Source organism: Patiria miniata, unplaced genomic scaffold (genome assembly GCF_015706575.1).
Source record: "Patiria miniata isolate m_02_andy unplaced genomic scaffold, ASM1570657v1 HiC_scaffold_18, whole genome shotgun sequence".
NCBI lineage: Eukaryota > Metazoa > Echinodermata > Asteroidea > Valvatida > Asterinidae > Patiria > Patiria miniata.
Window position 1 is genome coordinate 1,005,594 of NW_024037056.1, and position 13,202 is coordinate 1,018,795.

Consider the following 13,202-nt stretch of genomic DNA (forward strand, 5'->3'; position numbering starts at 1 on the left):
GCCATACTTGTAAATTTGGCGCGCTTTATGTCAAAGTTCATCAATTACAACTTGACAATTGCAACAAAATAACAAACACGCGGAGCTAGCGCACTATCTACTGTCATCCGGTTGATAACATGACAATTTCAGGGCTGCTTATGCTGTGATATGTGCACAGTTTGATAATGCGATTGAGAGACAGAGGAACAACAACGTCAAGAAACGAAGACAGCAGCCAAAAGATGACGAAACACAACAAAAAAGATCAAAGCCAGTGGGTTTTTGTTGCACCGAGTAAGCATCGGGTTCAATCAACTAAGCTTTTCCTGTCAAGTGTCATGCCTGTTGAGTGTTGCTGTCATGGTTGTGTTGCATTGCACTGGCTGCAGTTGCCATGGTTGCATTAACTTGCAACATTCAATAAAGATGTTGAACACTCGTCACAGGCCTATTTAATAATTATATCATCTCATCATAGTTATAAATACAGGGAAAAAATGTTGCAACCTGTACCTGACATTCTGCGATTGTGTACAAAGTCTATGGAGTCTGGAGAGTCAAGAAAATTTTCTAAGTAGGCCTATTTCCTAACCAAATTTGAAGTGTTTCTCAGTCTCAGATTCATATAGTTTCCACATTTATGTCACTGACCTTCATTGACTTGAGCCTTGAGCCAGTTGAGGTGAAAAAAGTACAGTAGTAGCGTCGGGATCATGATGCAACGTTCTTTCCCCTCTGCCATGGCTGCCCAAACAATAATCATGCAAGGCCTAAAGTTGTTATTTATTATATATTAATTTTGATAACAAATGGAAGGCCTACCTAAAACTTAAGTGGATTTGGCTGGGGCCAGTTTTCTTTCAGTAGGCCTTAAAAGTTATAGTAATAACGTTATTTTCACGGAGACTTTCTCTGATTGACTCACACAAATACTGACTGCTGCGAGTGGTGTAGTAAAACTAGCCTCCCGAGGTGATCCTCCCGAGGTGATCCCGAGGCGAGGCCGAGGGAAAATAGAATAAAGCAGTCAATATTTGTTTTAACACCTTTCCCACAGATTCTGCTTGATTTTAAGTGATAACTGATTAATTTAATCTAAAGACAATTAAAATTAATAACACTAAATTTGTTCTTGGACAAATCTTTTTCCCCTGTTTGATTTTTTAGAAAATGTGGTGAGTGATAGTAACAGCGAGGAACAGGATGTTGCATTTGTCAAACTGAAACATCCCAAAACAGGTACATTTGTATAAAAATTTTCCTCATAAACTTTGTGCTTCATTTTAATTGTAGTACCAGAATAGATGATATATTTATAGTAACAGTCAGGGAAGTAGTAATGCTTTTTTTTCATTGACTATAGTTACAGCAATGAAACGAGATATCACATATTCTCAGATCTGGGCACTTTGACCAGAAGTGGCGAATGTTACATTTCGTATTATTATCTGCTGGACGAAAATAATGGCACGCCACGAAGTCCCATAGCAACCACAAGAACTTCTGCATGCGTAGACACACGAAATCAAAATGGCGGCGACTTTTGTTTTCAACCATTGCTAGGTCGACTTTAAGGTCAGTGACATCACGCCGGATCCGAGAATTTGAATAAATTCGCATAAGAATTCCACCTAAAGTTCTGTTCAAAGAAGGCCAATAGCCTTGAAATGTCAACTTGTATTTTGCCTTCATTTTTTTGCGTCAGTTTTTCTGACCTTCTTTTTTTCCTTTGACCATGATATTACCCATTTTGTAACTGTCATATTGAACTGATTGCCTTCCAGAAAAGTCTGCCATGTTTATGTTCAGCAGTGACGGAAGCACAGTACTCGAGCTTCTGTCTTTCAAAGAAAAGCACAGATCCTGGTTCATTGATGAGTCCGTACAAGAGGGTGAGTCAAATGTACAAAACTAAGTCCCAGTTGTCATTAGTGGTGGGAAAAATCAGAGATTTCAAAATCCAGTTACCCAATTTTTTTCAAACCGAATAACAGTTATTTGATTTCACCAGAAGTTCCCATTCAGCTCACAGTCGTGCCAACAAAACAAAAAGTGACGAGTGCTATGCAGCTAGGGCTGTGCATTTACGGGTAGTACAGGAGGCGGGTACCCGATTGAAAAAAACACGGGTACCTAGGCACCCGTCCTCCAGAGGCTGTAATGATGAGAAAAGAATAGGTGGGAACTGTCTGATCAGTCAAATGGGCAGGCTATTCATGAAGTGACCTGGCCATCTATAACGGCCTAAAAAAGTGGGAAAGGTGACACGCTTCCAATGCTTTCGTTACATGTATACCTTTAACCCTAACCGAACACAACCCATCAAAGTTCAACAGCAGGTTTGTGTTTAAATCTGTTAGGATAGGTACAGTACCCTAAACAGATGGTCTTTTACACTGGGGTTGGCATACCTCCAGAAATTAAGTCCGATAGTGTGTGTGTACAATTTCCCATGTGGGTGTTGGATTTTGCCTGAATGGGTATGGTTCCTAGTAAAATAGGCTGGGGAGTTAGGGTTAATGTTCAGGCCACTTCTATGGTTCAGCATCTCCTTATATGCAAAACATATCAGTGGTTCTCAAGTACCTGGTTTTAGCCGGTGCGCGCATTGTGCGCTGCGCGCATTGTGCGCTGGCACATGTGGTACAGAGTGCAGGGTCCCACAACCGGTGTTAAACATCGCTGACTGGTGTTTAAACAGTTAAGACTACTTGACGGACTCTCGACCAACAGGAATCTGTAATCTGTCCCAGGTATGTACAAATGATTATTTTAAAGCTCCCACAATTATCAACAATCGATAAGTCTTTGTAATCTGAAATTGTTGTTTTGTTTTATTCATAGATGGCTCCCTCATGATGGCTACTCCAATAGATCCTCTCTTCCTGATCTTGCCATACCTCGTGAAAGCAGAAAAGGTGAGCTGAAGTCAGGAAAAAAAAAACATTTTAACTCAAGTTTCTGTATTATTGCCCAGGAAGACCAGTTTTGTGATAGCTGATGGAGCTGCGTTAAAACCAATAAGTAACATTTCAATATCAACAAAATTATTGATGATTAGAGAATAGGAATAAGAAACTGGAATGAATCATGCTATCACTTAATATTACTTCCTCTTTTGTGAAAAAATAAAATTTTGTACACTGCAACTTTGAAATTTTCTGTGTAGTCTCTATCCACAATCTTGATAAATCAGGGTTCCCGCGACCTGGGGAAAAAAAACCTGGAAAAGTCGTGGAAGTTTATTTTCAATTTTTAGTCATGGAATTTTGTGAGGAACAATTGTTTTTTAAATTTTGAGCTTCGAATATTGATAAATTAGCATTGGAAATCTGATTTGTATACCCGACAAAATGCAACACATTTCGCCGATACAAGCATTTTCATTTTGTCTTGTTTGCCCTGGTATATATCCCCCAAAATGTGATAAAGCACCAAACAAGTTTTACAGTTTTGATCTGCATGTTGATGAACTAGGTCACAGATTTTCATAATTTTGGTTATGGAAAAGTCAGGGAAAAGTCATGGAATTTTATTGCCCTAAAGGTGCGGGAACCCCGATAAATTCATAAGGTGACATAAACTGTCTGGTTATTTTGTTTGCCTTTTAGAGTGGGAAGTACATAACACTGGACCAGATTCTGGACGATGCAGATTATCCACAATGCCACCGGCTGGCCAGGTGTTCCGGAGCCTCTCACCTGCACTGCATATCCAGCGTCAGGGGTCAGTTGCTGTGTTTTTGCCACTGCTCTCCATATCCATACACAAGTCACATAGTTGAATTTACTTTACCAGTTCGCCAACGGTCTTTCAAAAATGACCGCGTATATACAAACGTTCTGCGTGTGCACACTGCAGAACGTTGATGCGCATTTGGGTCTGCCATGATTAAACTTCCAAACTGTGCAAAAAGTGAATTGCGTTATTCAAAAGTAAACCATAGCATTTGACAAATTGTGAAACGTGGTCAGTGCGGTGGACAAAACCTAAAACCAGGTGAACCCGGGTGTTTCAAAGACCTTTATAGATCACCGGCCTGTCTCTCCAATATTGCTTCAAATGGCATTCTTCTGCAGCTTTTTGTACACTTTCCAGTTTTTCTATAGAGATCAGTGGTTTTTGCAGTCTGAACAAAGTGAACATTAAGAAGCAAGTCTGTACCAAGCTATTTCTAACCACAGTTATGAGTAGGCTTGTGCGTTATTAGATTTTGATAGTCCAAGGTATACCGCTACAAAAATATGGCTGTATTCAGTATTATTGGGTACTTTTCCGGGCAGACTATTATGTTATCAAAATGCAATAAAAATGTTTGATGTTTAATCATTTCGCGACGGATTAATTTGACATCGACTGGACCCAGGCGCCGTATTGTTTTTCTCGAACCTCGATGCCAGACGGGTTCAGGCCATCATCTGTGGGTAGCCTACACCCTGATATTTTTGGCCTCGCTCGCTGACAGATATTTCCGGCCTTGCTCGTTGCTTGTATATCGGTCATCCGTTCCGAATACCGCAAAACTTTAGCGTGTGTAACGTCATCTGACGTGAACTGGTTACTAGAGAAACTGCAAACAGGCAGCATGAACTTTTTTTCAGTCGATGTCTGATTCAAAAGTGAATAACTTATGTATTACTAGAAAAATAGCAATTAAGAAAAGGATTCTATTTTTCGGGATGAAATTTAAAAAAGGCACGAGGAATGCAACTTTAATTTTTGGTTGTCAAAAGTGATATCTAATCAATCAAAATGTATATTACCTTAAAAATTGACAACTTGTCCATCGTTTGTAAGTTGTTGTGTTTCAAGGAATGCAGATTGAATTTTTTATTTTAGGAGCGTCAGATGTACAAGCATATCGCTACGACTCCGATAAGGCTCTAGACTGGCTGAAAGCCAAGGTAGAGAGGTTAGCTGAGAAACTGGAAGAGAAGAATGTCCATGTCATATCAGGGGCGCACTCCGCTACGTTTGTTAGGAGCAGTAAAGGCAACGATGCTACGAAAGGTATGAAAAAAAAACCTATTTGTAGTTATTGTGTTAAGGTCTGCATATACGCGAGTCAACATTTCAGCTCAATGTGGCACTTGCTAGATTGTCATATGTGACCTGTTCTGTCAAAATCAGACTTTTCTGGGCATAAGGTCGAAAATGATATTTTTACATATTGTTAACATATGTTCTTTTTCCTTTTAATAGGTGGTTTAATTTTTGAAACCGGTCATTCCTGGGCAGAGTTATGCTATTTTGAAGTTCATTGTGTCGAAAAGTAGAAAACGGAGAAAATGGCCACAAACGTCACAAAACAATTATTTCTTTAACTGATTTACCTTATTAAAATCATCAAAAATAATAGAATTCAAAGTAGGGTTTCATACTTTTATAATATATTTTAGACTTGTTCAGGATTACAAATATGCAAAAATTTCAAAATCGATAAAAATCACCCCCACAGCGTTTTTTGGCCCTATCTCAATTTCAACCTCTGCCCAGAAGCGTCTGCTTTTGACAGAACAGGTCACATATGTTATTCATTATCTTCGTTTGTTTAAACAGCTTTTCATCTTGAAGTCATATTCAACTGTTTATGACCAGACCCAGTGGTTGATTTTGGCTTTTTGACATTTATAGTTCTTGTTCTTTTGTTTCTAATTGGACAAATTCAAGTGGATGGGCACTGAACATTCTATATTTCTATCCTTTGATGTATTTACCTTTATTTCCCTGATTGCGTTATTTTCGCTTTTGTTTTATTTTTTCCCTTGACAGAGGACTATCTGAGGTATGCAGCCGGCATGCTTTCCGACTACATCACATCTGACCACAGCAAACAGCTTTTCAGTCATTTAGGGTAAGCCATGTTGTATCACGTGTTTTAAAGGCATATAGCATCATTTGCATTTATCCTAAAGTAACCTACCCAATAATTATCAAAACATTTACTTTGATTAAAGATTGTACCGGTACTAAACTCACTGTGAAATTATTCGGTGTGGCTTGCTGTCATTTGGCAGAAATATAAAACTGTAGGTGATTTTGAAACGATCAATCAACTGACTGATTTTTGGAGAAAAACAAAGAGTTTTATTGAAGAAATCGTGTTTCGTGATCAAAAGGTTATTGTTACAGTCCCTCTTCTGTTTGTACTTTTAACTTTTAAGGAAGTCCTCCCATATGTGTTGTACTCGAATCCAAATTGGGGCCCTCTCAGGAATTGGGGATTCTATTGTCCTCTATTGTTCAACATCCCAAAAACTCACACCATAAATCTCCTTTTGATTCCACGAAAATGTACAAATACCCATTTATTTATATTTATTTTCAGGACAAGGCTGGTATTTACAATTGTCGTTTAATTACATGTTGCTTGGAAGACAAAAATGTTAAGAAAAACAAGCAAACGACCTATTTCATTTACAAAAAGAACACATTCGTGGAAAAAAACAATCGCTTTTTAAAAATATAACTCATCTGATAAAAAATCCAAATATTAACTACATAGACATTTCAGCGGTTATTTTTGAAAGGTTATTTTCTGTCTTATATAGTCTGAGTATTATGTTTGTATGTGAATTAGTATCTGTAACTACTGAACTTGTATGGGGCGGATCCAGGGGCGGATCGTACCATACTTTCAATGGGGGCGCTGTTCAAATCCGACCATCATTAACGCTGTATTACAGAATAGTGTACAGATAGGCCTAATTCTGTTGGCTCTGTCCGAATTTTTTGCACAGGCGGACATTGTAACCTATCTTTTTGGGGCTTGTCACAGCGGGGGGAGGGGGGGGGCTTTACATTATGTGTTATGTATTTGAGTCAGAGCTGAAGGGGGGGGCTGACAACCCCCCCCCCCCCCCACCCTCCTCCCTCTGGATCTGCGCCCGATACATATACATGTATATATGCCACTCATATAAATAGATTTGTGCATTTTTTTGCATGCAAAATACCTATACGGGAAATTTTGAATGAAAATGGTCGAAATTATGCCAAAAATATTACTTTTCGACCGATTTGGTAAATCACTTGTGGTAGGCTGGCGCCCTCATAATCCTTTAACAATAGACCTACATCTCTGTTAAGGTGTAGAACCCCCCCCCCCCAAAAAAAAAAATAAATAATAATAAATAAATAAATACAAATAAAAAAAAAATAAATAAATAAATAGAGGTTCGCGTTTGTTGTTACAAACGCAGAGTGGTCGGGCAGGCAATTTGTTCATGAAACACTGCCGAGTTAAGTTATGAATATGTTTATGTAACAACAAAGGATCACAAAATTAAATCCTTTCCATCACAATAAATTATTTTGCTGAAAAATGCATCTTTAACAGTGTGCTAAATTTCCATAAATATTTTATGTATACATACATGTACGAGTTATTTCTGGCTTGATGACGTCATTCTTAAAAAAAAAACGCGAAGTGAATACTGATTTAGTTCGGAGTGGATAAAATGTTTTTTGTGAAGTTAAATAACATATGCAAATATGGAAAATATAACTGTAAGTATTTATAACACCTAACTTCCAGTTCCATGATGTCACTAGTAGTTGGAAGCAAAAGATTAACATTAATTGTTATGGTATCGTTATTTGGGCTACGAAGATATACGACATGGATCAAATGATAGAATTCAATTTAAATTATGATCATTTTCAAATGCTCGTGGACGTAACTTCCGGTCTGATGACGTCATGAATTTGAACCTTGCCAAGTTATCTGTGGTTTATCAAAGAATATCAAGGGGCGATTTGGTAAAATTGGAACCGATGTTCTTCAGATTAAAGAAAACAAACACATTTGTATGTGGCGCTAGGGGGCACCCTTTCGGATTATGACGTCATCACACTGTTTTTTGTGACTAGCATTTCTCACTATAACTTGCATAATATATATGTCCGTAGTAAAATGCTTCCGCTTTGGCGTTATATTCAGTTTTCATTGCACTTCCGGTAACACCGGCAGTAAAGGTCAAGCGGTTTTGTGTCCGGGAACAAGAAATGTTTCTCACGGCATAGTCTACAACCTCACGAAAAAAACGAACACGATACTCTATTTAGTTCAAAAGATATAAAGCAATCTATTTTGTCAAAATTTGCCCTTAAATTGCTTGTTATTTAATACCTGATGACGTCATGATGACGTAACAAAATGTATTACATCTATGTAACATGGTACAATTTCACATACGTTTTTGTGATTGTACCGTTAACCGTTCGGAAGAAATTTTGCTTTGTTTTGATTTCCAGCTAACATATTCATTTTGAATTCACCTAACTTTGACCTCCCGGTAGACCCGGAAGTAAAGGTCAAGTGAGTTTACGTATATGACAAAAAATGTTTATCAATTATTGGGCTATCTGATTACAGAATACAAACATCATTGATTATGTTGTTCAAGAGTTATCGATGAACGTAATTTGTCACTTTTTCAGCTAAAATCGCTTGTAATTTGACATAATAACGTCAGAGTAATATGCACCACTTGGGGTGAGGGTCGATTTATATTGAAAGTAAACCGTTTAGGAGAAAACCCGCGGAAACGTGCTGTACGGAAAAGAAAGAAAGAAAGAAAGATTAATTCTAACAGATTCAAAGAGTGGTCGGGTTGTGCCCGACCACTCAATAACGGAAGGTATTGCCTGGCTTGAAAAGACCAGAAAGCTCTAATTTTTATTCCTTTACAATTTTTGGTATATCCAAAAATTAGTGACAGAACGGTTACATTGGAAGAAATTAGTGTACTCATAGTTTTCAGTTTTCCGTTTCTTCGTCTGAATTCTCTTCCGGTTGTTTCGGGCGATGAACGTTTGCTTCTATGTTCTGAAGCTCGATGTTGGGATCGAGCTCTGGCGGCTGATGTCTCCTGGCCACGCAGTTGTTATTGTTTATTCGTATTGGGATCCATTTACGAATGAGGGGGATGGCGTGTAAGACAATGGAGACTACGAGGAGAAGGAGTGCGACCAGAAAGGCGGCCATCCAAGGGGCATGAGGGCACGTCTGAGCGTTTTTAGTCTCGGAGTCATCTTCTGTTGGCCCATCATCTTGATCAACCCCTGCATCTCCATCATCTCCATCATCGTCATCATCTTCAGCAGCAGCAGCAGCAGCAGCAGTAGCAGCAGCAGCATCATCAACTTCTTCATCATCGTCGTCTGTTTTTGGTTGTTCTATGGCTGGAGTTGTAGGTTCAGTGAGAGATCCAGATGCAAGAGAGGAGCTGGTCATCTCTGGGAGTCCTGCCGGGGTGTACTCGGTGGCTGCTCCGGGTGCGCCCGTGACCCGGATCGGTCCGATGGTACACGAGCGTCTCTCATCGGGGAAATACCCCGACCAGATAGTGCAGTCGAAGGCCGTCCCATCGTCGCCAAGACCCACAGACAGTGCCAGCTCTGCCGAGACCGTGTCGTTCATACTGGAGGAAGTCCAGGAATACCGAGCGCACCGTGTGGGTGTCTGAGTCACCTCCATCGTGACCGCCGAGTTACCGCTGTCTGACGAGCAGCGCAGGTTGAGCTCCGTGCCGGGGTCGACCATGACGAGTCCACTAGGGGAGCATATCAGGGACATTGGTCCAGGGAAGTACAGAACCGACAATGCTACGCTTGATTCGCCCAGGAGGGACAACTGTAACGGTAATTCCGTTTCTGTGCAAAGGCTGCAAACATAATTATTGCTGTCCTCTGCACGAAGGTCAGTGATAACGATTTTCAGCAGATATCCGTTTTCAGTAGGTATTCCGTAGTAATTACGTCGGTTGCCTGTGAAGCTTACTTGAAAGTGTTCGTAGTAACACCTAACTTTGTTGTCCCAAAAAACGTGGTGTTTGCTGGAATCAAAGTTGGTAACCAAGCACCGCATCTCCAACTCTCCGCGCACTTTGCGATCGGCTTCTGGTGTTACGATCCAAGCACACACCTCTGGTGTAGCTGTGCTGGCAACTTGGCCACCAAGTGAACACAGAACGACGAGAACAAACAGGCACCTGTAACTCCACGCACCCATTGTGTGGATTAATCCTGGCTGTATCTGAGTTTAAAAACCAGGGCAAATTTAATGGAAAACATTCTGTGCACAAATATGTGCAAGCACAATAAACTACAAAGTGTCATAAGAACATCAAGCAGCCTCAGTAGCATACAGTATTTGAGTTTACCTTTCGCTGACGTGGCATATTATTTACTGTTCTGAGAACCTGAAGCATCGTCATGCTGCAGTACCTCAATAGGGCAGCAATATTACTCAAATAAAAGGTCGAGTAAGTTCACCTTAACAAAAGCTAACCGCAAGCCACACACAAAACCATTCTCCGCTCGTGTTGTTGCGTGCATATTTTTTTTTACTTCCTTCTTATTGTATAAATTCAGACTCGCTTGTGGAAAGGATTAAATCTGGGGGAAAAAAGGGAATAATGGTTCTGTTACAGGTACATAAAAATAACACAGGCCCGTTTCTATTATAGGGTTTGCCGGCTATTTTAACACTTGTATCACACAAATTCCCTATATCGATACTTTAATTTCATCCGCGAATATCCCCAAGCTCAATTCTCAATTTGAATTTCAAAAAGCCACCACTATATTTCATTTAAGGTTCAGTATAATTCAAATTGTTAGGATTCCGATTCCTCCAAAATCTTTGAAATTCGTCTCGTGAAGCAATCGATGGGAAAACATTTATTCAATTTTGTGCAATGATTTGTCGCAGAATCAAAGCAGTTGCAGAAAAGAAAGCCGCTGAGACCGACACGGCTTCAGAACCTCCCTCCAAGGTAAATCATAGTAAATTTATTTTTTACTACTCTAGTAAAGAATAATACAGTCATTATTAAGTGCTTATCACTGTGAGTTCCCAATGTGATATCAGTGAAGAATGAAAAGTGCTGAACTAAACCAATACCTCAGTTACTGCTTTTACCTCTTGAAAAAGTAAAGTTAATTTATTTGTAGAATCTGTTTTTTCTTCAGAATTTCCCAATATTTTTTCACCTTTTACAGAAAGCAAGGTTGTCCACTGCAAATGGCGAACCTGAAGAAGACTACAGCAAGAACTTTAACGGAAATTCAACAGAAAAACCAAAGGTCAGTGAGACTGATTACATATGCTCATGAATGGATCCAGAACACAAAAAATGTTTGGTCTGTCAAGAAGCGGGTCCAAAAAATTATGGATTCTAGATGCTCTGTGGTGTGATCTGAGGCAATTTTTGGAGGAAAAGATGGTGGTGTGCAAAGTGCCCGCCTTTATTACGACGTCACTTAAAAAAACAATTGGGTTGTTTGGGGGTTTTTTTGGGGGGGGATGGCCCCTGTTGCCCCCCCCCCCCAACACTGGATCCACCCTTGTAGATGCTAAAGTCAGGTCAAGTTGTACATGGGTTCAAACCCTGACGTGGTGGCGGTGTTTGTGTCCTAAGGCAAGACAGTTTACAACAATAATCCACCAAAGAGTGTAAATGGGAACTTCCGGTGGTAGAGAACAGATTGTGCTGATCTCAAGCTACTGTAGAAAACTGGCCCAATGAACAGGGGCAATAATTGTGAAGTGCTTTGACCAGAGACATGGGGGGATGGAACCGTCTTCACATGGGGGCGCTGTTCAAAGCGGATGATCATGGACACTATCAGACAATAGGTGGTGCTCTTCATTCCTGCAAATTTGGTGACGGACACATGATGTTTGCCTAAAGGAGGATGATATATTGCCATCCCAATTTTACTATTTAGCCCGTAGCACTCTGCCACTTTGCATCCCCTCCCTTCTCCCGGATACGCCACTGCATGTCGGACAATTAATAACTGCTGTGATTGGTCAAAACACCAGGGGGGCGGAGCTGAATGGATCAGTCTGTTGCCTTTACCTGTCTGTGCTCAGGATCAAAGAGTGAAGTTTCTGGCCTGCTTTACCATGAACTTGGTAACGACTTTTTTTTTTTTTTTCCCGTCCATTATTTTTTTTTTTTTTTAGCCCAAGTTGACGGCAGCACAAAGGGCGCTCAGCAAAGTCGACAAGACGGGAATGAAGAGCATCGCCAGCTTCTTCGGCAAACCGAAGAAGTCAAATTCTACGAAATAATTCCAAAATCCAGAGCGAAAGAGAGACTATTTCTGATTGACGCAGCTGTTGCTGTGGACACATTAACATCCATTAACACTTACATTGTATTACAATGTATTTACTCCTTGATAAATCAAACAATCATCGCCTGCTGGGGCAGTTTTGGGCGGTGTGGGCTCCGTGTACAAGTACATGTACCCCCTTAAGGGTTATGGAGGGAGAGTTGGTGGACCACTGAGAGGGACATACAAATGCATTGCCGCGAACGCTTTCGCTCGTAACCCCCCGCCCTGCAAACAGGACGCTGGGATACTCTGATGAATTCACGCTCTGATTGGTTGGATTTTGCGTGACCAGTGACCTGCGCGTCATCAAGGTCATGACTCTGCAAGGTTTGAAAACGCCGTTATTAGACAGATTCATTACTCTTTTATTCCAGTTTAGAGATTTTTTATCTTGTTGAAAAGCGTAATAATGTAGGAAATTCTGTAAAACTTATCTGTGTTGTAAATTTACAATTCCTGTCACTCGCTCAGGCTCCTTTTCGAATCACGAACGGTCAGATTGCATTATGCGACGCTCAAAATTTTGTCCACATGGTCCGCAATGAAACAGAAATCACATCCGGTATGGAATGTGCGCAAGTCTATGGGAAGTTTTCGGATAGCATTTGCGCACATTGTCTAACTGCGGTTTTGAACAGCTGCAGCAAGATGCTTTATACATAGGGTCATAAGCCACTTCCTTCACAAGATTGTGTGAAGCTCATCAGAGTATCCCAGCATCCTGTTTGCAGGGCCGGGGGTACAAGCGAAGCGAACGCTCTACGCTTGGACAAAGACGCTATGGTTTTGCGCACTTTCAGAATCAACGTCGTCTAGTCATACATACTTCGCACTATATGCAGGTAAACCGGTACGCCCCCACTGGGTATTCTGTCCGTGGAGTTCTCGAAAGTGGTAAAAAAGCGCCCTCTCTTGTTGGCGCACAGAGCCCACAAGGAGTAACAGGCAGGGCATTTGGGTCCTGTAGAGGGACTAATGATGGGCTAATAAAATCAGGTCCCTAGGATCAGGTGTTCAAATAAAAAACAAAGCTGTATTGGAAACACCACAGGGTTGAGGTTTGAATGAATGTTGTTATGAATTTTGAA

The 13,202-nt window shown here is 40.4% G+C and overlaps 1 protein-coding gene across 1 annotated transcript; it reads left to right on the forward strand.

The window, feature by feature from the left end:
• The first annotated feature begins 38 nt into the window (after positions 1-38).
• LOC119724130 (ribonuclease H2 subunit B-like) lies at positions 39-12,447 on the forward strand. The gene is made up of 10 exons (XM_038195050.1): positions 39-276; positions 1,150-1,221; positions 1,767-1,874; positions 2,827-2,900; positions 3,594-3,708; positions 4,822-4,992; positions 5,755-5,836; positions 10,700-10,763; positions 10,990-11,073; positions 11,960-12,447. The coding sequence occupies exons 1-10, from the start codon at positions 168-170 to the stop codon at positions 12,065-12,067; spliced, it is 987 nt and encodes a 328-aa protein (XP_038050978.1). The 5' UTR covers positions 39-167; the 3' UTR covers positions 12,068-12,447.
• The last annotated feature ends 755 nt before the right edge of the window (positions 12,448-13,202 follow it).